General features: G+C 39.7%; 1 protein-coding gene across 1 annotated transcript; it reads right to left on the bottom strand.

The window, feature by feature from the left end:
• Positions 1–43: 43 nt before the first annotated feature.
• On the bottom strand, positions 44–23,297 carry hip1rb (huntingtin interacting protein 1 related b). Its single transcript, XM_059337624.1, has 32 exons — positions 23,219–23,297; positions 18,108–18,171; positions 17,648–17,790; positions 16,567–16,623; positions 16,334–16,414; positions 16,125–16,201; positions 15,859–15,920; positions 14,298–14,438; positions 14,094–14,151; positions 13,647–13,722; positions 13,261–13,428; positions 12,476–12,531; positions 12,295–12,367; positions 11,206–11,389; positions 11,024–11,112; positions 10,806–10,922; positions 8,969–9,070; positions 8,589–8,783; positions 7,498–7,645; positions 7,226–7,312; positions 7,011–7,118; positions 6,742–6,878; positions 5,901–6,011; positions 5,743–5,801; positions 5,196–5,226; positions 4,904–4,966; positions 4,643–4,743; positions 3,912–4,017; positions 3,240–3,363; positions 3,049–3,110; positions 2,149–2,379; positions 44–1,216 (listed from the first exon to the last, which is right to left on the bottom strand). The coding sequence occupies exons 1-32, from the start codon at positions 23,261–23,263 to the stop codon at positions 1,208–1,210; spliced, it is 3,165 nt and encodes a 1,054-aa protein (XP_059193607.1). The 5' UTR covers positions 23,264–23,297; the 3' UTR covers positions 44–1,207.
• Positions 23,298–25,651: the final 2,354 nt, after the last annotated feature.

Below are 25,651 nucleotides of genomic sequence, written 5' to 3'. Positions count from 1 at the left end.
AAAAGGCTCAATAAGATCAAAACAAGACAAAGTAAAAAAAATGGGACATTAAATCAAACATTTATTGTTCATTTGTTTGACATTTACACTTCTTACAAGGAGAAACCACTATCATCTTTACTAAAATATATTAATAGATCTGAGTGTATAAAGACATTTCGTACAGACGAAAGGACAGAACATAAAAAGATGCATTTTAAGACCCTGTATGAAAAGCTCCCAGAGGCAAAGAGAACTTGAACACCTTTATATTGTACATGAACTAACCCTAAATCTTCATTCAACCTAAAATAAGCATTTGAAAAATAAGGACACCTACATCCAATATTTGTATGCAAGCATTAAGTGTATTTATATGCTCTAACATAATATCCAGGTTCTCCTCTAATAAAGGGACACTCATGAGTGTAGATTATAAATTATACTTAGTGCGAGTGGCACATTCCTATACAGACTGTATGTCTTTACAGGTATGATTCAATGCATTAGTACAGTACATTCCAAGGCCTCTGAGACAATCTTGTACTGTTAAAAAAGAAAGCTGTTTTGCTCATACCAGAAAAGTTTCCATTATGAAGGCAAAGCCAGAGGTATGTAAAACTTTTGCAACATGGACACACACAAACTGTGATTCCCCAGTGTCCATTACTGCCCACCACAACATAAATAGCACAGTGAACACGAAGAAAAATGTGATGTGCTCTGCACGTCCAAAATTCTGTGCAAAAAGGTTGTCCAAAGCATAATGAAAACTAACTATTGTGATACAAGTTATACTGTCGATTTGTGGTCATCATTAAGATTTTTATTCGTAAAGCAGAAGAAGCACTTAATCATGTTAAAATTTTGTAATGCAGAAAAAAAATACTTTCACACAACCTAAAAACATAATATTAACCCTTTAGTTCTTGATGCCAAATACTAAAATAAAGAGCGTTCCGCCTGGATGCCATGTGTATGTATCTTTTAAAAAAGGGGCAAAGACATCATATCCCTTACAGGCCTCAAGGGTCAAAGATCAGGCTTCTGGTCAATTTTTGGCAAAAGAAAAAAAAAGAAAAGGAAGAAAAGAAAACATTGAGAAGCAGGATGAGGCAAAGGATTGTCAGCATGCAACTTAAAGGAACTGGATGTTCGAAAAAATGGGGTCCTTATCTGGACAATCCAACCATCCATTAGTGGAGCATTTTCCTCTTCTGCTCAGGCATTACTTGAACTGTAATATACAGAAAAAAAGAAACAGATAAAGATGAGATTTAGCAACGAGTCGTTAGAGCTGATGCTATTTCCTATGAGTTGCATCTGTGAGAGACAGTGGAGCAGTTTGTGTGTGCAGTGCTCTGCTTTAGAGGTCAGCAGCGGGTGGTTTTAACTTTGCTGCAGGTAGGAGCAATCGGTCCAAAAATAAACTGTGGGTCCTGGGATTTAGCTGCAGCGCTAACCAGAAGGATGGAGTCAACAAATTAAGTTGAACAGAAGCAAGTAATGAACCTGTTGTCGGCTGCAAGGTCCCACACTGAGACGCTGTTGGTATCACCAGAACTCCATTAAAAAAACAAGGAAAATAACAACTTGGCTCTGAATACCAACTAGGGTACAGCAATATATTGTTGTCAAAGTATATACCATTTTTTGAAAATTGATTGTTATCCGTGTATATTTGCTTATCTATGATATTGAATATAATACAAATATTTTAGATATATATCAAAAGGGAGCGTTTTTGCACTTTTCAAAAGATTTCAATGGTTGGACTCCTGTGCTGAGTACCACTCTCTGCCTTGTTACTGATACAGAGCGGGGACGCTGTTTCCCCCCAAAAAGTTTTATTATTAAACGCTATGTGAGGTCGACTTGAAAATATATAGCTAAAATCAAAGAATTTTCTTTATTTTTCTGAAGTTTAGGGTTTTTGCCATGGTGTCATTTCAGTATTGGTCTTGAAATTTAGGCAAGGTGTAATATGGAAGTCATAATTCGGGTATTCTGACAACACTACAATACTCAGCCTTTTTGAAAGATAAATAGATAGATCCTTTATTAATCCTTTGCAGGAAATTATAGTGTCACAGCAGCTTCAAGACAGACATAAGAGCAAAGTTATTTTTGTGAATTATAAAACCTTATAGCTTTTCTTCATGTCCTTACCGTAGATTTGAGTGGTACATTGGGTTTCTGGGCCAGCGCAGGTTTCTTCATGAGAGCAGGCTTACTGGGTTTTGGTGACATGGTGGCAGGATTGGGCATTGAGGAAGTTTCACCGTTCCCCTCAGAACCTTGCTCTGGAGGAACTCCAGCTATTTCGTAGTGCTTCTTCCTCAGATCGCCCAAACGCAGACGCTCATTCTCCAGCTGACTTTCTAATTCCAGCACCTTCACCTGAGGGTTGGAAAAAAACACCTTTTTATTTCCCCGTTTCTGCTATAATTGGTACGATTTAATCTAATTTATAAGAAAATGGATAATATGTCATCACAGACTTATTATAACCCACGCTTACATTTAATCTGTTAGTGATAAACTGTTTCTTCAATTAATTTATGGCTGAAGATATTAATTTAAATTTGTAGCTTCCAGTTTTAGATACGATTGGTGCCTGTTGTGTTTATGTGTTTGTTTAGGTAAGAATGTTTTAGCCAACATGATGTCAGAATAAACACCAGGGTTTTCCCAATCATAAGCCGCCACCACCAGCATCTAAGCAGTTTTTCACAGCACCTAAGCTGAATGACTGGAAAAACTTTGCTGAGGTTAAAAAAAATGTCTGAACCACTGAGGAAACAGAGATATAATTGTTCTATAAAAAGTGTGTGCACTAGGCTACTTATAGCATTATTATCCTTTTATTATTATTATTATTATTATTATTATTATTATATCAGTGGCAAAAAATGGTCTTTACTTCGAGCATTTGTCAAACTATATGAAATTGAATTTATTTATTAGATAATATGAGGAGTGAATGTTTTCAGTAGCTAACAAAACTATTAAAAGTATGAAAAATGTACACTCTTTAAAACCCCTCACAGTCCCGTGACCATGACTGACCTGTGACTCCATTTCTTCTTTTCTCAGCTTGATGAGGGACATCCCAGAGAAGTCCATGGTTTCTGCACATAAAAAATGTTTAATGAGTTATTATACAGATGCTCATATTTGCTCATTAGAGTCTATTATTATTATTATTATTATTATTATTATTATTATTATTATTATGACACAATTGACACTGTACACACCTTTTTCCTCCAGGTGCTCCTGCCCCGTTCTTGTTGAGCCCACCACATTAGCTGCCATTTCATTCACAAGGCGAGAAGCCTGCTGGAGAACTGACAGCCTCTTACTGCCGCGGTCTGCCTTTACCTGAGTGTAGAGGAGAGCACTTAAATGAGACCAGATCAAACAGTTTAAACACAAAACCAACAAATTCATCAGCGTAATACAATATAGTATATTTCTACAGCAAAGTATCAGAAAGGTTTTTATCACTGTTAGTGTGGCTCCGTCTAGTTTTACTTTTAAAACGCACACTTCAATTGTGGAGTGTGAGGATGTAGTTGACGCGTGTCTTAAGCCGAAAAAATTCCACAGTTTCTTTCTTATGGTTTATTGAAAACCTTTTGTTTGAGCATGACAAACAATAAACTGCAGCAATCCAAAAAATAATAATAATTATGAGCATGGTCAAAAACTAGTGTGCTCTCCTCGTCTCCATAATCCTAATTAAAACAAAGTATGCAATTATGACGTTACACACATCTCAGCCAATAAGAAGAGTGTAATAACTACGGCATTCCTACAACCTCAATAAAGAACTATGAACTACAAATCTGAATTATTTATCAGCTTCTCCACAATGTACAAAATGGCTCTAACAATCACATTATTTGTCTTTGGAATTAGACCCTTACCTTTGAGGCAGCCACCAGCTGGGCCGTGCTGGCAGCAATCTCGTGGGAGCAGACAATCAACTCTTCGTATTTTCCTGTGTGCAGCACCACCTTATCAGCTGACTCCCTGTAAGGAAGCAGGTAAATATATTTATTGTGCCTGAGCTTTACTAACATAACATCAAGCAATGTCCCTGGAGAAGTAGCTCTATTAATCTTTCTGTTGTAAGGGCACATGTACTTTACATTGGCAGATTAAAGACAAAATTAAATCTGAACTTTCTCCATGATGTCAAGTTTCTTGTTTGTGTCCCCAACTTTACTGAATACATTGTACATGAATTGCTTTGAAGTATATGTTTTTCAGATTGTCATTGTAAAGTTATAAAATTAATTAAAAAATAATGAATAATATAAAGATACTGTAAAAATGACAACAACAAAAAAAGTAGGGAAGTGAATTAAAAAAAAACGTCAGTGTCCGCTAAACAATTGGAGTAAATTTGAAATTCCTATAAAAAATCAAATATTTTTTTTTTACCATTTTTGAGTTTGAAGTTTTCAGTAGAGGTCAAGAACAATATCTTTAAAAATCTAAAACATGAACATTGATCTTTACCCTTGACTTTTATATTAGCCAAGGAGCCATATCGTGTACCATAACAATAAATTTGACAGTGGTGTTTAAAAACGCCACACGAAATATAAAGATTGATACAAGAATATAAGAGATAATGTCCCTTATGACTTACACCATCTCTGTGGCTCCCCACCCCACAGCCTTAGCAGCAGAGATGAGTCCCTCTGTCCAGCGAGAGTTTCTGGCGTAGAACTCCTTGATGCTGGCTGCGCCCTGAACAAGTAGAACAACAGTACTGTTAGTCCTGTTAGTTGTTGTTTTTTTCTGAATGGAGCAGAGCAGCTCCCGGTTTGATTTCAGAAACAAAAGCTGTTGAACTCAAACAAAAGCGAGCTGCCAGTTTTGGATTCAAAATTAGAGCAGTGTGACTCACCCTCCCACCCTCGACAATCTCCTTCTGCAAGTCTGTGGAAGCAATGATCAGCATGCGGATGGCCTGCAGAAGAGTGGGTGATAACAGAAGAGAACCAAGAAATAAAAAACATTACATTACATGTCATTTAGCTGACGCTTTTGTCCAAAGCAACTTACAATAAGTGCATTCAACCCTGATGGTACAAGCCTCAGACCACAGGAATCAAGTAAGTGCATAGCGTTTAAGAGGCAAACATGTTTATTAGGATTATAATTCACAAAAGGATAACTAGGGTAGACCATGACAGTACCTTCATCAGGTCCGTGCAGCTGTTTAGGATTCTGTAAAAGAGAGTTAAATAGTAGAGAGTTAGAACAAAATGTACACCGTGATTAAAGGTGAAGAATAGGACTGCCACTAATGATTATTTTCTTTATTGATTAATATGCCAATGATTTTCTTGATTAATTGTTTGGACTTTAAGAAACTGGAATGGACATTACTCATGGTTTTCTGACATTTCATTGACCAAAGTGATATCTTTAAATGTCTTCTTTTGTCAATCCAAAACCCAAAGACATTCAGTTTAATACATCATAAAAGAAAGAAAGCATGGAATCTCCATATTTGAGGAATGAAAAACAATGAAAAATGACTTCAACAAATAATCAGTTATTAAAATAGTTAATATAACTAATCAACAATAAGTGCAAATCTATTAAAAGGGGAAATACAGGGTAACAGACAGAGGATGACGACATGAAAGACATTCTTCTGCATACAATTAATAATCTAATGTGAGATATTAAGATCTGAAAGAGTGAACTTGTTGTCTGAAGTCCCAAAAATTAACAAACCTTTCATTGACCTCCAGTTTCATTCCTGTTGTGTCCTTTCGTGCCTGATTCATCATTTCCTAAGTACAGAACAATGCATGACATTTATCAATACACTGAACAATATTACAGGTAAACGACACATAATATGAGCACATCTTAAAGTTGACATTACTTACATCAATCCTGCGGACTGCCTCCTCGATAGCAGCTGATGTTGCAGCCATTTCTTTATCGACCAGATCTCCGAGCTCATCCTGGCGGACATCCATGCCTTTTGGCCGCAGCTCCTAATTATAACAAGAGGGAAAAATGATTAGTAAAGATAAAGACAAATTTAGGACATTGCTGGTGGAAAAAAAACAGAACCCAAATGTAAATAAGTCTAAATGGAAACATTTGATTTGATATCCAAACAACAATCACAAATCATTACAAAAATATAACAAAGTGTATTTCCAATTCCAAATATTGCATAAGAACACACCGACCCATTTACAGCCAAACGTCAACAGAAGTAAAAAGAACTTCTGAATCTCAGTACAACAATACAGCTTACATTAACATATGAGACACAGTTATGTAAACATTTGGCTAGTAAGCTAAACAGTTGCTAGTGCAAACGTTATAACTACAACAGCTGTTAACCCTTTTCCCAGTCCCGAAAAATATGTCTTACTCCTATTCAGTCACCATAAATTCATCCGATGTCTTTTGTTCCACAATTTGTTCCACAATTTTTTCTACTTGTGGCCCCTTAAAATTTTCTGAGTAAAAAAGTTACTAAAGAGCTTCTAGCCACACATAAAGGAATAGTTAAATAGCTGATGCAAACACTTGGATACTAAAAGATTCTCACCTGAAATGGTGATTTTATGCAATTGATTTTTTTTTTCAAGGTATCCTTATATGGACATCTAATGGCAAGCTGGTTTTATGCAACTGGCTACAAGTAATTACTGGAATTTCTCAGAGCACATTTAATTTAAAAAAAAGACATTCTGTGTTTGTGTCTCTCACCTGTCCCAAGTGCAGGATTTTTTGGATGACCACGCGAATAGAGGCCGGGTCTGCCCTCTGGAGGGTGGTCTTGGACTTAAGGTCCTTTAAGTACTGCAGACTCTCAGTGGCAGCACCTCTGCAGTTCTCTGTCAGTCCTGCCGGGCATAAAGGGACAGCAGTTAACTATCGGCCATAATGCTACACTGACACTCTTGAAATGAATGAATGGGTGATAAATACTAAAATAAGTGATGTAATGCCACGGAGGCAATCCAGAGATTCCTTACGGTCTGCATGGTCAGTGGGTGCCATGTGTGCGGTGGCACTGCCGTTGATGATTGTATCCGCAGCCAAGTGGGAGAACTGAGTCAGAGCCCTCAGCAGCCCTCCAGCATCTGGTTACAAGATAACACAGTAAGAGAGCAGTACGCTGCATTAACAAAGCAGCCACAAACTGTCGTGAGGTCAGCCGGATCATGTTGAATCAGAAGCTTCAACTCACCCCCCATGTTACTCAGATAATCTGCTTGGCCCTTTTTCACTTTGTCTACGGAGCCCAGTGTGGCCTCCGCCCGACTTATGAGGTAATCTGTGTTTGGAGGACAAACAGAGGATTAAATTAAAAACGCAAGTCTTGTTAAAGTCTCCACATAAGACACATACTGTTTAATGTCATGGCCCATCCTTTTTTTCTTATTTAATTCTCTCAGACATCTCTTACTTTGTTGTTCAGTTAATATGTAATGGAATGGAATGGAATAGTAGGGGTCTGACCTGGAGAGCTGGTGCAGCGTATATGAAGGGGATCATCCAGTTTAGCAACAGCATCTTGGATGATGCTCTCAGCCTCTGTGACGGTACCCTGCAGCAGAGCAAACTGCTCCTCCAGAAGCTTCTTCTTCAGCTGCTCCTCCTGACTCGCCTACACACACACAAACACAAATATACATTCAGAAAAGCATGCATACATGTATGGTTTAATACTCGTTGAAGACAAGAGAATTATACTGACATAAATTAACTACATTGTTGATTTTTGTACAGTTAAACTCAATACCAAATGCATAATATTACAGTTTGATCAAAAAGAAGATATAATGTGAGACTAGGTGCAGTGAGTGCAGCAGGAAGTCCAGATAAAGATATGCAAATTGCTGCATGTAAATGAATCCATGTTCACTCACTTTCTGTTTTGTTTTTTTGTCTTTAACGAATCATTCCTTTTTCATTTAAAATTGTTGTTTTGCATACACACTTTTGCTAAATTTACATGGACGATGGCTTTGTTTAAAGACAATTTATACCAGTTGTTTCCACAGAGTGCCTGTAAAGCACACTCCACAGAGCATGGCCTGATAGATCAGTGAATATACTAACTCTAGATTACACTACAGCATATTTTTCCTGCAGTCTTCAGACCCCGCATGCGGTTGAATATAGAAAAATGTCACCACTGAATAGCCCTCCCTTGTGGCCATCATTATACAAAATAAGGACAAACTGTGCTCAAGCCTTTTCCTTTTCATCTCTTCATTATGCTAGAATCAGATGGTAGAGTGTGTGTCAACAAGCAACTTCAATGCCATTATTTGCAACAGTGTGTTTTCTAAAATTAAAAATTGATTGCGTCATAGTTTGATTAGGTTTATAATGTACAGTACAAGTCTCAACTGAATGCCACTACTTTGACTAAAATGAAAAAAAATTTAAATTATTTATCTTCAGGTAACTATTATACTACTTAATTCATGCGAACATAGCCATTGTAAAAAGTCACCAGATATGCTCAGTTAAAGTCTGTGCATGATTGTGCAATGTATGATATGAATGTGTCTGCTGAGGGCGGCCTGACCGTCCTGACTGACCCTCTCCTGCAGTTTGCCCTGCAGCTCTCCCAGCTCCCTGCTGCTCCTCTCTCGCTCCTGCTGAAGTGACGACTGCTGCGCCTGCGCAGACTGCCGCAGAGACGACAGCTCCGCCTCCTTCTCACTCACAGACCGCATCAGGCGCTCCTTCTCCGCCTGCAGACCCTTTACCGAGCTGTTCATTTGCTCCGACGTCTGTCAAAGACAGAGAGAGAAAGAGAGCGAGTGAAGAGAGAAGCCAGAAGAGGCAGATGGCCGTGAGTGTCGGAAGGGAAGTCCATCAGGAAATGTGTGACAAGCCTCCAAACACAAAGCAACTCTGAATACTAAATGATGGTAAATTAGCAAATCATTGGGTTCGTTGCTGTATTATAACTCACCTTCTCGCTGCTCTGCAGAGTCCCTTGGATGCGCATGATTTCAGCCATCTTCTCCTCCAGCTCTCTCTTCAGCTTCTCCATTTCAAACTTTTGCTCTTCCAGCTGCAGTGAACATTACGGCATTATTTACATACATCTACACTGCACTGCTGCGTTGTAGAGCAGCAAGGAGTAGTTAATTAATTGATTAGACAATCAGCATAAAATTAACTGGTAACTATTTAACTTCATTTTTAATCTCTTAAAACCCTCCCGCTGGCTGATGTAATATAGGTAGAACAAAGATATTTTGTATTTTTTTATGTTTGAACCCTGTTTTAGCCCCAATGCTAAACAGCCACAAAAATGCACTTTTGCCTTACAGTTCTTCTGTTACAAAAAAAAGTTTTTTGCTTTTGTTGTCCTAACAGTGCCAAAAACTTTAGTACTGTAAATAGTGTACTGTAAAAAGTACTGTGAAATGAATGAAGCTGCCTTCAAGTGTGGCTGGAAATGTTGAGATCATAAAAACGCTGTGAGGGAAAACTATAATTGTGTCACTGCTAAGCAGATGACACAGCTCTATCTGTCATTTCCTCCTGATGACCCATCGATCTCTGCACGAGTCTCTGATTGCCTCTCAGACATCGCCACTTTGATGAAGGCACATCACAGCTGAACCTGAACTAAACTGAACTGCTGGTTCCCCTGCTAAACCTACAATACACCATGACATTCACATCAAAATTGACTCCCTGTGTCTTGCCCCCACCAGGGTGGTGAGAAACTTAGGGGTAATGACTGATGATCAACTCACCTTTTCCAGTCATGCCGCTTTGCACTTTACAACATCAGAAAAATCAGACCTTACCTAACTCAACATGCCACTCAACTCTTGATACAAGCGGTCGTCATCTCAAAACTTGACTACTGTAACACCCTCCTGACAGGCCTGCCAGACTGCACAGTAAAACCGTTTCAGGTGATCCAGAATGCAGCGGCGTGCCTGGTCTACAACCAGCCAAAAAGGTCACATGTCACACCGCTGCTCATTGAGCTCCACTGACTACCTGTTGCGGCCCGCATCAAAATTAAATCTCTAATGCTCGCCCACAAAGTTGTCTCCGGTACTGCACCCAGCTACTTGAACTGTGCGTCTTGTAACTTGTTCCCTGTTGGTGGAACACACTACCAGAGCAGGGGCGTCCCTTTCTACCTTTAAAAAACTCCTGAAGCGGGTGGTCCATAGCGTAGTGGGTTACACAGGCGCCCCATGTGCAGAGGCTACAGTCCTCGCTGCGGCGGAGCCAGGTTCGAATCCGGCCTGAGCTCCCTTTGCCGCATGTCCTCCCCTCTGTCACCCCCTTTCTATCTGTCTCACTATCAATAAAGCCTTGAAAAATGGCCCAAAAAAATATCTTAAAAAAAAAAAAAAAAAAAACTCCTGAAGTCTTGAGAGAGCATCTTCTCTCCTAGCACCACACGACAATTCTGCTGCACTAATGGCTCTTATTGCACTATACCTTGATTGTTCCCTTTTTTTCCCTGTAAGTCGCTTTGGATAAAAGCATCTGCCAAATGACTAAATGTAAATGTAAATATAAAGTCTACTTGTGGTACACTGGGTGGGGGGTCAAGGTTAACACAGATTACCCATTAAATTACATTTTCACATTTAAGAAGCAAATGTGGCAGTGCGCAAATTTGATAAAAGATGCAACCTCCGGCTCTGTGAAACTACACAGGGCATGTTTCACTTTTTTCTGACACTTTATAGACAAAAAAGATTTATTAAAAAACAAAATTAGGCATTTGTTGCAGCCCTGCTACGTTGGAACCTCCAAGGAAAACTACCAACCTTCATGTCAGCTTCCTGTTTGATTCGATCAACCTCAAAGGACAGCTGCTGTTTGGTCCTCTCCACCTCGTCCTGGGTCTGCTGGGTTGCTGATAGCATCTTCACAGTGTCTGCACTCTGTCAGCACATTAACACATTTAGTGTTAACAACACACAGCCCGGTGCTGACATCTAGTTTAAAACAAACATCTCTGGACTGGTCTGCAGTCTGTCTGTACCTTCCTCAGTAGTTCAGCGTGGCTGGCCACCAGCTCTGTGTGCTTCTCCTTCAGCTTATTGTACCGCTGCTCAGTGGCCTGCGCTCTTTCTGCAAAGCAAAAGGAGGTGACAGCGTTATTGAAACCACTTCACCACGTTTATACAACTACATGAGAGACAGTGTTAACTGTACACGTCTTACTTTCTGCTTCAATGAAGACAGCTTGTGTACTCTCATGTTCCGCGTTTCGGCGACGCGTAGCCTCCAACTCCATTCGCAGTTGTTCATTTTCCACAAGAGCATGTTGTTTCTGTGCACGCTGTTCTTCTAGCTCCGACTCCAAACTGTTAATCTGAGACTTCAGCTGTGTGATGTAACGCTGAGCCTTCAGGGGAGAAAAGACAGATCTGCAGTTGAGGAATCATCTGCTGTTATCAGTACCAAGGTTATTATAGTTAACGAAAACTAATGAAAAAACGAAAACTAGAATTGAAAAACATTTTCGTTAACTGAAATAAAAATAAAAACGAGAGTTTTTAAAAAACGATAACTAACTGAAACTGTATTATGTGGTTACAAAACTAACTAAAATTGTAGTGAAAATGTCCCTAGTTTTCATCTTTGTCAACTTTTTTCATACATAAACCTTTTTTTGTTGATATGAAATCTATTTCATCTATCTGGTTTTATGACTTAATAAACTTATTGGGGCTGAGATGGATAAGACAAAGGAAAAAAAGACAACAGTTATTGTGACATTTTTGAATCTGGCACCCAACAAATACCCCATTTAAAAAAAAACTAAAACTAACACTAAAACTAAGCATTTTCCAAAAAATAAAAACTAATTAAAACAAGCAAACTCACTCTAAAAACAAATTAAAACGAACTGAATTTGAAATTAAAACTAAAACTAATGAAAAATCCAAAACTATTATAACCTTTGGTCAGTACAAATCCACTTTGTTCAAAGTGTGTATTGAAAGTCTTCATCTCACAAGATTTATTTTTTACAAAATACAGCCAGCTCATCTCTTTGCAGAGAGAGGAAGAAAAAAGTGGCATGCTGGAATCACGTCTGACGTCAAAACTCTCAAATGGACACCCCGTCTCGCTCAGAGGCTACTTGCCACATTCCACATGTCGGGTAGAGCATTTGCATCCGCCCAACACATGACTCAGATTCCTTTGCATGCAGATAATAATGCCATCTGCTTTCAGACCTCTTCTATTTGCACACAAAAAGCCTGAACCTGAAGCAGCAGGTGATTCAGTCCCCTCTGTCCTTACCTCTGCTTTGACTCTCTCCAGTTCTGCTCTCAACAACTCCAGGTCCCGTTTCAGGCTCTCAATCTGGAGATCTCTGCCAGACAGGAAACACACAGCCACAGTGTGATGTCACAGATTGTATGATGAAGCCAAATTATCTGACTGACAATCACAGGTTACAGTGAAAAACACCCTGACTCACCTGTCATCGAAGCCTCCATTTGGTGGTCCAAACGTCTGATCAAATATGTCCGGTTGCTGAGAATAATTAAAATAATAAGTGAAAAAAATGTACTATTGTGTGAGTACTTATGTGAGCAACTATATGCGTGCATACATCTGTGACTAATGTTTAGTTCACACTACATGACTTTAGACCAGATTTTTTTATCACCGACCAAAACGTGAAGCTGGCTCTACAAGTGGCAATCACCACGTAAGAACCGTTCAAACGTGAATTGAGAGGCTCGCAACTGCATCATAGACGGATTGGGATTTGTCTGCAGGTCTGTCAGGCAGCTACAGTCAATGAGAGTGCAAAACACAGGTTGTGTGTAACCTGGGTGAGGGTTGCGTCTGCAATTAAGTGTCATTCCCTCATAACTCATAACATCCGGAGGCTTGGTCAGGAACCCTTTGCGTCACTTTAAAGCACTGGGAAGCCCCTGTGCTGCGGTTATGTCTAGGTAGTAAAGCTATTTGGCCATGTTAAGGAAAAGATAATGGCAATAGTAACCCTTATCATGTGTTGTATTCGCAAAAAAACAAAATTTTCGTTGCATCTTGAGTAGTAGCAACAAAGCTATTTTGTGAAGATCAACAAGCATCATTGACATTTTTGTGACTAAATGCAGCTTAAAGACCGCATATGCTCATTAAGAGTTCCAATGTGGGACTCCCTGTCTGTGGTCAGTCATGCAGTGTGGAAACCACCACAACTTCAGGACAGAAAGTCGTGAAGTGCGGAGCATCTATGGGGGGCCATACCAGTGGCTGTGCCTGTACGATGGGTGATGAGTTGTCGCTAATCTCAATGAGCGGCTCGGGTTCGTCATCGTCGTCGTCTTGTTGCTCCGGCTCGTACTCATCAGGGATGACTACCACTGGCTTCACGTGCTTGGCCAATGAGGCAGCGTGCAGGAAGTTAGGTGGGGACTGAGAAGAGACGGACAATCTGTTAGAGTACGTTATTATTTAATTTATTGTCGACTATGTGAAACCCTTTATTGGCAGGTTGGCATAGCTATCAATGTAAATAATAAGCACATTTCCTGAGTTTGTAGCCAACAGTAGTATTTCTACAACATTTCAGTTGGAGGCTGTGACTCAGCACTGAAGTCATCCCACCTCTCCCCATCCCTGTGTGCTCTTACATCAGGCAGTTTGGGGATCTGGATCAGTCTCTTGAAGAACAGCATGTCTCTGGCTTTATTGAAGAAAGTCTTAAGGCTGTGGGACAAAGGAAAACATGTCACAAAGGAATATATTTATAGATTTATCACAGATGGGTTTAATGTGTAGCTATGTGCCATTGTACTAAAAGACACAAAGCATTCAGTTCAACATCATTAGTGGCGTGTCAATCCAATGTCACCATCTCCCCCAACCCTGGACACTCCTCAGCAGTAAAGATATAACATGACACCAACTGACACGCCACAAAGGGGGATGGGAGGCAGCGTTGGGCACATTTGCATTGGGCACTGCTGAGTGAGTCAGGATTACGTTGCACACTTCCTTTGGTAAAAGAGTAGTGACTCTCTCTCCCCTTTGATGCATCCCTCTCATTCACTTTCAGCCCGAGGCCGTGGATGACCTACCTGTGGAACTGGTCATGGAAACGATCACGGTGTCCTTGTAAAGTGTCAGCAGGGAGACCTGAAATACACAAGACAAGTTTTCTGCTTTGAGACACATGATTATCCTCAAGACAATAGCTTGAATTATATCCCTTGTTGATCTAGACCATATAACAGATGTATCCCAGAGTTTATAGCCTCAGAGGGAGTTATAACTGTTCTTACAGGCGTGCAGCTTGAACAGCAGCTTCACGGTGAAGTGGTAGAGGTGACTACAGTCCTGGATAACTTGGATGAGTGGAGCCAGCCGACACTGGCCTGATGTGAGGGTGGAGATGGCGATGGAGGTGTTGAGCTGTCGGATCACTGGGAGCGAGATCAAAGACAGGGGCAAAAATAAATAAAATAAATGAGGCAATAAATATATAATTATTCTTATTTTTTAAAAATATTATTATTTATTGATATAAATCAGCATAGTTCAATAAATGAATAAATAAGCTTTTTTCAGAGGACTTCTTCCATGTATTTCAGTGGACTTTTATCTATAATTCCACATTTATTTATTTTTTTAATTTTATGATTCCACATTTATTTATTTCGGTGGACTTGCGAGTGATAGTCTAGACGGATTTCAGAAAAAGGGCCTCCTATAAGAAGTGAGGAGAATTTATGGGTACAAGTCAGGAACCGGCCTACCTTACATATCTCAAGGGTGCTGAGTCCAAAAAAAATGGTTCTCAAGCGAAATTTTGAGTTTTTGACCTTCTAATTTGTATATCAAATGGCCAATTGCCCATCTTGCACAGTGATTGGACCATTTCACCATCATTAGTTTTTTTGTAAGTAGGCAATCAAGATGAGGAAATTAAGTTTCTGGATCTATAGTCTAGGGTCAGAGCAAGGATATAGTGGAGGCAACTGGAACATTTAAAAGTGATATTGATTGAATATTTATGTCGGCCTTAAAAAAACACACATATATAATAATGCTTAATTTCACCTTAAAAGTTGGTATTTTGCATATATATAAATATACATAAAAACACTGAGCCTCCACTTTATTCTTGCTCTGACCCTAGACTATAGATCCAGAAACTTAATTTCCTCATCTTTTATTGCCTTTGGGGAAAATGGTCCAACAACTGAGCAAGATGGGCAATTTGGCCGCCATATTGATATGCAAATGAGAAGGTCAAAAACCATTTTTTGGGATTCAGCACCCTTGAAATAAGTGAAGTAGGCCGGTTCCTGACTTGTACCCATAAATGCTCCTCACTTTCACTTTTTGGACAATTCCGTCTAGACTATGAGGAGGATTTGTGACTCCGAATGTACTGCTAAGACTAGGAAACACACGTCAGTACGCCTACAGAGTACAAGTTTCTCAGTACAGCTGCAAAATTTGTTCATGGCGTTTGAGACATGAGCCTGGGCCTCCACCCTGCAGGCATGGGAGGAGCATACCATTGCAGTTGCACTGGAGGAAATCGACTTAATGTCCTCTAATTGAAGGCATTTCCTCATCAGTTAAAAACAATTTACGGAAAACAGGAGGACACAAGTTAAAACTGGACCATGTGATTAAAATTTCAAAAGCATTAGAGTCGATGTGAAAGCAGGCAGGACAGGAGTTGCTCACAATAACTCTTTCTTCAAAGGGCTCTTGGCTTTTGTACATAAATAGATAATGTCAGCAGGCCGCGGCCCTCTATTGTAGCTCAGGTTTCTCTTCCTTGGAAGAGGAGGCTCGGGGGGGGAGGTGGGAGGAGTTTTTTTTTTTCACCTGTCTCAGCCAGCCTCAGCTCTGCATCTAGGTAATCAAACACCTCCACTGTGAGCTGGAACCTGCAGGAGAGAAGTTGATACCCTTGTTAGACAGAAGAGAGGCCCCACTCAGAAACAATGATGATGTGAACATGCAGGGCTTGTCTGTTTAGTATTGAAAAACTCTTTTGGGAGGCAGCAGCTTTGCTTACAATTGAGGATTTAGGATTAAGGGTCAAAGAGATATAAAAAAAAAAGTAACTTTCCGAGTATTTAGACACTCACACATTATTAATGTCAGTTCCTGCTGTGCGCTCCAGGACTTCGTCTGAGGCCTCCAGGTTCGGTGGGATTTCTGAATGCTGCAGGTACATTTTTTTTTAGAGGTTTAGCACCTAGTCCCATTCACAATGTGAATTCCAAACATTTTTCTGCATCATCTATTACGTGCATCTTGGTAATGTAGTGTGACATAAGACGAAGGATGCTCTTACCTTCACGTGAAACTCCATTTTTGTGCAGAGCAGCTTGGTATACAGAGCCACCAGCTGTCCGTATTTGTCATGGAGGTTGCTCTGGAAAAGCACAGGAGCAGGCAAGCAAGAATTAAACACAAACAGCAAATAGCTATCTCCTCAAGTTGGATGGGGATTATTTCAGACTTCAGAGTAAATACAACAATGAAATGACTGAAATTATTTTAAAAGATCATTATAAAAAGACTCACCCATAGTTTCCCAATTTCAACTAAAGAACTGTGATGCCTCATGCAGTCTTGTAGAACCTGTGAAAGGCAACAGCGTGAATAAACAACTCGTGTTTAAATGTAAATATGAGGAAATATGAATAGACGGAGGTAATGAAAATGCATGTGAATTGAAAAATAGATCAATAAATTATCAAGCCATGTTTAATCATTTTTGTCTGCATAATCAAAGTTTTTGTTGAAGGAATTCTTCCCGTTGACATTTTGGGCACAAGTAACAAAAATTGCTTGCTGTAAACAATAAATGTCAGCTGTCAGTTGTGTGAATGATGAACGGCAGATGGTAGACAGTAATACAGCCCACACAGAGCAACACTCACAACAACACTTTCATTATCATTTCAAAAGCATTTTCATTATTTCCATTTTTCTCAATTGTTTTCATTTTGTTGCTCCCATCCTTAAGGTCACTTCCCTTAAGTGATAAGTGACAATTTAGTGTGGTTAATGATAAATGTTAAGGAATTACTGTCAAATCACCTTGGCTTTGTCTGGATGGGAGATACACAAATTAATTGATAAGTATGGAGATGATGAAAATGCATGTAAATTAAAAAAAAAAAAAAATAGAGGGGTAAAAATGGTTATAAAATGAAAAAAGATTATCAAATTATGCAGTGATCTGATACTGCATAATTTGATAATCTTTTTTCATTTTATAACCATTTTTACCCCTCTATTTTTTTTTTTTTTTAATTTACATGCATTTTCATCATCTCCATACTTATCAATTAATTTGTGTATCTTCCATCCAGACAAAGCCAAAAAGTACAGAATCCTTTTAGATTGTATTATCTGGCATAATAAAACAAGGAAGAAAGCCAATAAAAAAATATAAAATAAAATATTTATATTAATAACATAAAGTTAAAAGTTTAAAATTAAGTAAAAGAAAAAAATGTGCGGTTCCAATGTCAGAGTTTCTTTTTCTAGACTTCATCACGCAAACAAATTGCTCCTCTTTTTCGAGCTTTATGTTGAACTCATGATGCTGCAACAGTTTGGTCTTTGATCATTAAGAGAAGGGTACTTGGCGACGTACATTGCGGTGTCCGTCCCGCAGGACTTTGTGCAGTACGTGACAGAACTTCCAGCTCAGGATGGAGCTGCTGGCCAACGGGAAGCCCAGAGCGTAGGACCAGAAGGTGTAGGCTCCCTTCTCCCTGTGAGTCCCCAGGATGATTCCTGTGGTCGTGCTGTTAAGGAAGCACTTTCAGATCTTTCAACACTATCGGATGTGTAATTAACAGAGCTCACATTGTTTTAAACACATGGTAACACAGATTATCAACACTTATTTAGGATGAGATCAAACTAAGGTTGTCAAACATCAAATTACATAAGACACATTCTCCCAAAATGCTATTTCGTGACGACATAATAATACATGTTACCTGTGCTGACATGTCTATGAAGGTGAACAATGACAAAACATCAACCCTTATCTGTCCAAAATAAGAGACAGGATATAAGACCTTATATATAAAGTGAAAAAAGGATACGTCGTGCATGTTTCTCCTTCACAGGCGTCTCAGTCGAGTTGATGGCCTTGCTGATGCTGCTCAGCTGGAAGGAGAGGAGAAGAGAGGAGTTAATCTTAGATCTCCTACAGCTTGCTTCTCCACCCACACAGCTGTCGGTTGTAGGGCTCACAATAGACGTAACAACAAACGCATAAGTCACGAGAAGATAAATAAAGATCAGGAGTCAAACAAATGATAACATAGGCTGGGCTGCAATGACAGGAATGAATCAGAGAAACAATGACTCTGCACTGTGTACACACAGCATTGCACAGATGGACTTTTCAGCTCTCACCTTATGGATTGCCTTATTGTAACAGAGAACAGCTGGATTTCTTGCTGATTTGGATGGCTGTGATGCTGAGCTTTGGCCAACTTAAAGTGAAAGGTGACCGCAAAATAGAAGTCATGTGGATTGCTTTTTTTCTAGATTAAGATATGTATCAAACCTTGCCATTTAATATCCATTTCCGCATTGTATGAGTTATTTATAGGAGCTCAGGACAAAGAAAAAAAACCCTACATCTTAACATAACCTTGCATGAATGATCTCCGGAGAGTCATCAGAACCACAGGGCATGCAGCAAGCTGCTCTGCAACCTGTCCAGCAGGTAAAACAAGTGTCTCTGAAAAGGAGCAGGAAGGGAGAGACAGAGAAACACGCATAGGCTGCATGTCAACACTGTTAGATGTGTGTCACTGCAGACATTCACTTATTTCAATGAACCTCGGATACAGTGCACCACAGCCCAAAAGCAATACGATAACTGCCTGGTGTGGTCGTGTTACACTAGAGTGCTCTTGTCATGGTCATCTCTCCTTTAGTGACAATTAAATTATAGCTTAGAGACTCTTAGGAAGCTATCCCTCGATTGGGAGGGTTGCACTCCTTCTGCCACTCTGCTGGAGGACTCTCTGCTAAAAGACCATGAAAGAAACATTGCAATAAAGTATGAACAAAAAAAAGAATCCAGTTCCAGGGTTACTGTCTTGTTACGGACAGTGTGCTGTAACCTTTTTTGGAGGTCTTTAACAATTTATTCTGCAAGATATTAGATATCCAAAGTTGATATCCAAAGCAGCATGACGGTCGCCTCAAAGCAAGCACCCCGGTTTTGAACCCAACTTGGGGGCCCTTCTGTGTGGAGTTTGCAGGTTAGTTAAATTGCCCTTATGTGTGAATGAGAGTGTGAATGGCTGTCTGTCTTTATGCGTCTGCCCTGTGATAGTTTGGCAACCTGTGCAGGGTGTACCCCGCCTCTCGCCCAATGTCAGCTGGGATCAGCTCCAGCTGAGGCCAACTGATTTACATGATTTTTCAATTACAAGCAACCATGAAAAGGCTGAACAGTGCATGTTTAAAAAGTGATATTTGCAGAGTTCCTTAATGAACAAACACATTAGTTATCCCTTTGATATTTAATCTTCACTCACAAGGATGCATATCCACAGCCATGGAGCCAATAATGGCTTACAGCAGCTGGGATTTGCACTCAGAACACATGAAAAAGATGGAGTCGAATTTTGATGCAAAGATGGAGAAAGTTCAACACACTGGGTTGTATAATGTGCAGGGAGTTCCTCAGTTTGAACTGCATTTCCATGAAGGCCTTTAAAAAATAGTATGGAAGTCTTTTTTGGTTGCGGCAAATGTAACACTGAGGGTTATCATTTCTCCCCTTTCTCCTTCTTCCTGTTTATTAATCAAATTTTGATAATCTATTAAAATGTATTTCATTTTAACCCAACTACACACCACAGGAATGTAAAACAACTATCAAACATAATTGACCATGATGTTGCCTTTTAGGATCTTACATCGACTCAAACATAGACTCACTAGCACATAATGATTACATAATGATAAAAGCTGCAGCTAGACAGTACAATTACTCTGGACCACCGTGACACCACCCACAGCTAAATCAGGCTTAAAAACTGTGTGTTGTGCCCTGCCTTAAATCACAAAAAAAGTGTGCTGAAAAACACTTGGCCAGAAATAACTCGCTCTACAGCCCCATGTCCCACTGAGGTGTTGTAATAAACCAGACCTGCGGGTCTTTGTTAAGACCTGCATGAAAAAATACAGCTGTGTGCAGTTCACAAAACAAACAATGCCAGCTTGGAACAAAATTTTCATAATTTCCCAACATGCTTAGCTGTGGTCATTTTTAATACTTATGGGCTTCAGTCAAACGCTTACCTGTTGGCACCAAAATGGGAAAAGCCCAGACAGAAAAAAAACAACCACATATCTGCTAGAGCTGGGCAATTAATCCAATATTAATCGCAATCAGAATTTGGGTTTTCCACAATTAAATGGAGCGCTCCCTGGGCGATAAATACGAGAAAGAGTTAGTCCCTTGAAAGGGATTTTCATCATTTGCCAGATTTAGGGTAAGTGATGTTAAATACGAACAAAACATATGCAAATAGTGCATGAAACGTGTGTCTGTGCTGCAAAGCAACACAACTAACTTGATCAACCACCTGAAAAGACCCACAATCTGCAGTATGATGAATGCATGAAGGCCAAGAAGAATAAACATATACATTTAGCTTCAATTTCATTTTTCATTTTAGTTCATGATCGGTAAAAGTTTGGGGACAACTTTAAATGTTGCTTCTAGGAGATGCACTGTGAATGGGGACTAGTGTTATTTTGATGCATGGATTTGTACATTAGCAGGAATGTGACACAACATGGAAGTGAAAGCAGTGCAATTAATATATTTTGTCCCCAATGTCAATGAGTAATAGTGGCAAACAATCCTTAATATCTTCAATGTCTTTTAAACACATCTGTTGTGAGCCACAGTATCTGTGTAATGCTAGCGATCCAGCTTCATCAACACAGCATTACATAAGGGACTTATCCAACATACAAGGCATTAAAGCAGCAACATCTTCAATCATGGCCTCTTTCCATGTAAAAATGTTCCTGAAACATGAGTTTGTAATCAAATGTAACAGAAGTTGCACGTATGAGTAAATGACAGCAAGTAGACTATTTTTCTGTGTGCTTACCAATTCATGTCACATCTTTGTTTGAAACATAATTACTTATCAGTGGCAGAGGCCCCTAATCCAACAAAACCTATAAACCTATAAAAGCCTCTTTAATACATCACAAAAACTGGGGGTCGCCGGCCCACCCCAGTCCACACACACACATACCAAAACATACATGGTCACACAACAAAGCACAGAGGGGCTACTGTGGCGTTCAGAGTGAGTGAGGGGTGTACCGGTTAATAGGAGCACCCACCACCCTCGCCTGCTTCTGACGCAAATGAACTGCTCATTCCTCGTTTACACAGGGCAAGTGCAGTGGGCTAGCATGGAGGCCTGTGTGACAATGAGGGGTTTGTTGGGGGAGGAAGGCCGACAGCTGGGGTAGAAGATTGGGTTGGATGGGGGCCGCGCTCTGGCACACAGAGCCTGGCACTGAGGCCTCAACAGATGGCCGCTGAGCAGGGAGGCTATGGGGAGACTCTCATAGTACATTCAGAATGGCTGTCAGTCAGAGAGCAGCGAGAGAGCGAGGAAGCGAGGAAAGGAGTAGGAGTTGAAATGCTAAATACAGCTAACTGTAACAACACGCACATGAGTAGCCAGTTCTATAAAATTACCTTCCCATACAGCAAAACTGAATCCTCAATTACGTTTTGAGGGAAACTTATTTTCACCATATTATGGTTGCAGTTTTCAAAATGTGGTAAACCTTGTGAACCGGCTGCAGCTTGGTTAGGTTTAGGCAACATAATAACATGGTTAGGTTCAGTAAAAGACCATCATTTCTGTTACAGTTTGTGTTTGTTACATAAATTAACCAACATTGACATGTGGATTTACACGGGACATAAACCGTGGTCCACTGAGTGAAGCATGGCCTGCTTAGAAATAATGGGCAATTCTCCACTTCCTTCTAGTGTACAAGTACAAAAGTGTGCAAAAGTAAAGCTAAAATATCAGAGATACAGAAACTGCCATCTTGCACAATTGGAGCCTGCAAGGACTCTCACAGTAAAGAATCAATCATGACATTAAACCCCCATTCATAGCATCAAAGAATAAAAAAAAATAAAAAAAAAAAATAAAAAAAATATGAACAACTGGACAAAAAAAATGACAGAAAATGACAGAAAACATCTTTGGCAAAAAAATTATTTTGATGAAGCTTATTTTTGTATTCTCCATTATACAAACAGTGCCTCTGTGGTTCAGTCCAGCTACACGACCCCACGCAAGGATCAGGACGTAAAGCGTTCAAATTACATAAATATTGCTATAATTAAATTCAGTCACTTCCTCACGTCTTTTTCCAAGTTTCACAGTAGAACCAATTTAGAAAAATAAATATAACATGCCTTTTTATTTATTTTTGATTATGTATATCTATTGCAGAGCACGTCACTTTACAAACCCTCATGCCCGTCCTCAAGGCTACTGGGGAAGTAATGTCCAATGTCTGTAAGAAGACGACACTACAGGACAAAATAATTAATAATCAATTTATCTGCCTATAATTTCCTGATTAACCATTTGATCTATAAAACATCTACAAAAATTATAATTTCTTAGAGATCAAGGTCACATTGAATTTCATTTTATCCAATACATTAATTAACTTATAGCTCTATTAGTCAGATTCTTTAATTGCCTCTGAATTTTAAAACTTACATTGTACATTTTTCACTCTAACTTAGGAAAGCTCTGCTACCACACGCCATAAAGACTCACTATCAAGCCTCATATCAACCTACACCCAGGTCACACACACTAATACAAACACAGATACCATTTCCTTAATGCCACGGTCAAAATTTAAGTCAGATGAAATCCAAACTTTTTACTAACAGAGCAATTCGGTCCAAGCGCTCCAGACATGCTGACACTGTTGAGTGCATCTGGTTCAAGCGTCAGTAAATCCTCCGACCAGCAGAGAGGAGAAGTGAGAGAGAGAGGGAAAGGCTGGACTAATCCCTGAGGCCTGCCATGAGGTTTATTACCAGCTAGCATTACTGTAGCCTCTCCACTCCGCTGTCTGCTGCAGGAATACCTCCAACCTTGAGGCGTGTCTGCCTTACCTTGTCATCTCTGCCTTTCAGCAGCGTGTCCATGTGCTTGGACATCCTGGTGCAGCGGAGCGTAAGAAGTTAATGAAGTCAAAGCATCCAGCTACACCTGAGCTGCTTCTTACTGGACATAATGCCCCGAGGCGAGAGCACTTATTGCACGTCCTTATCAGCTTAATTCAACAGACTGCTGCTGGGACTCTGGCTGACAAGGTCACAAACAGACTTTAGCACAGCTCACACCTATTAGCTGCACAGAGCGCTAACCAGAAAGCTAATGACCAGTGTATTAAATCATTGAAAGCAGTGATTTAGTGGGTCACAGAAGCTACAAAGGGAAGGTTTGAATATTCTCTAAAATATTTTAAATATTATTTTAGTATGTTATTGTTGACTTCTTATTGTGTTGCTCCTCTCTTCCTGCTCTTTGTCCCTTTTCTAATTAAACTGACACAGCCTCTCCCATATCAACACAGGCAATAATCCAAAAAACAAACTCACACTGGATATCTAGTTTTGGTCACCTTTTAACTGCTCATCAGTCCCTAAACAGACATGAAAAGAGCTCTCCTTCCAGCCCAGAATCAACACATGGTGCTCATCTGATGTTCTGCAAAGTTTTAATTCCGCAGATTTACTGTCTACTTTAGGCTTGGGCGGTATCCATTTTTTAATACCATCACAGCTATGCAGTCATCGTCTACACTGTGTTGTGGATTTTGCACTTTGGTTTGGAGAAACGATGTCTGTTCCACCAGTAGGGACTGACTTCAGGTGGTATGCACATCAATAAATCACCTCAATACAGCATTGAAGCAAAGCAAAGGAGCATTATTTGCGGTATTAAAAATCGCACCGTCTAAAGCCCTTTTCATACTGCGTTAACTAATAACTAGCTCTGCCGGCATTTCACCATTCATACTGATACTGATTCTGCAACGTTGCTCAACGTAATCCGGCATTGAGAAACAAAGTGGAAAGCAACAGTAGTGGCGTGTAACAGAGCAGTCCCTCTGTAGAGAACAGGATTTGGAATCGGCAGGGGAGAGTTGTGTTTCTGATGACACGGTCCACTTTCTCTCTTGTTGCCCGAGTGTTGTACGAATAACGTACGTCACATATTTTCCGCCTTGCCGGCTTCACCGGTTCAAATTTATTCTGCCTCAAACAGTCTGGCCAATTAAACGCCTCTGTTACTAACTCTGAAAGCCATACAGAACCGGGGTCACTTGGTCCCCCCATTAAACCTCTGGCAGTCTACTTAACTCTTAATGATAAAGAGCTTCCTGAATGGTCGTTCTTCCGACTTTGGTGTGTTCATGAGCATTAAGTCGTAATGTGAAAACAACATGAATGCTTCAAGGAAGAGGTGTTGTAGTTTTTTGTGTGTGTTTGGGTTTGAAACAACACGATAGATATTTCCAGTATAAGCATGACAACAAAGAGCAAAGCAAACACATCAGGTGAACCATGAAATGTTTACCTATATTTTCGTTGACTTTCCAAGTTGTTGATCCAACTTGGGGGGGTCGTTCATATTAAATTTTTCCAGTTGGGAACTTTTCCGTGATTATTCCAGCACCACATGTATGCAACACAAATGCCTTATCTTAAAAATAACTTATCCACCCCATGATTTAGATCTACTCATAAATAGAAAGCATTCTTCCTCGACCCGTGTTACACCCGCCCACCAAGTTGTCTGTAATCTTGCTGACAGACACACAATCCGAGTTGAACATATGACCTAATTTGCAGTTAAAATGAACAGCAATTATTGTTTAAATGTGACATCCATTACCAAGTTCATTGTATAAGAAGGACACACCTAGATATCTGGCTACATTATTTCAATAGTGGCTTCAGTGGCTATAGTACAAACACACAAACACTCAAATCAGACACACATTTTGTCATAAAAGCCTGCTCACATTGACAGACTGATAGGATAAAACTCTCACTGAAGAGAATAAAAGAGGTCAACAAAGGCAGTACTGATGCAGGAAGTTAAAAGAAAGAGTGAATGAAACAAGAGAACTATTGAATGGCTGCACAAGTAGAGGTCATGCCTCATTATTTGGTAATGTTAATTATTAATACAGCATTACTAGCTGTTTAACATAATGGAGTCCAGGGCACAAACATCAGGTACATACTGGTCTATTTTCAGTAAAAATATGAGGATATTATGAGCATCATGGGCACATGTTTTGTAAATAATGCATGAACATTTCGTTTCCAAAAAAGACATAATCATACATTTTTGGTGCACAGAAACACTTTGATTGAAACGGATAACAACTTTTTGCTTGCTGACAAACGCTGACACAAAAACAAAGACTTCATTAACACATCAGCCTTTTCCAATTACGTGTGAAACAATCATAAACAGCATGCTTTTAATTCTCTCTCTCTTCTCCCACTCAGTAGCTGTGTTTACCCTCC

This window comes from Centropristis striata, chromosome 7, assembly GCF_030273125.1.
Source record: "Centropristis striata isolate RG_2023a ecotype Rhode Island chromosome 7, C.striata_1.0, whole genome shotgun sequence".
Taxonomy (NCBI): domain Eukaryota; kingdom Metazoa; phylum Chordata; class Actinopteri; order Perciformes; family Serranidae; genus Centropristis; species Centropristis striata.
Note: the sequence above shows the minus strand (reverse complement) of the source record. Positions and strands in the feature narration are given on the sequence as shown.

Excerpts from the sequence above, each read along its gene's own strand:
- hip1rb (XM_059337624.1), bottom strand. The coding sequence starts at position 23,263 with ATGTCCAAGCACATGGACACGCTGCTGAAAGGCAGAGATGACAAG. Across the intron at positions 13,723-14,093 it reads TTCCATGACCAGTTCCACAG|CCTTAAGACTTTCTTCAATA; the intron begins GTAGGTCATCCA and ends TTTGTCCCACAG. Across the intron at positions 4,967-5,195 it reads GCTGCACGGACCTGATGAAG|GCCATCCGCATGCTGATCAT; the intron begins GTACTGTCATGG and ends ACTCTTCTGCAG.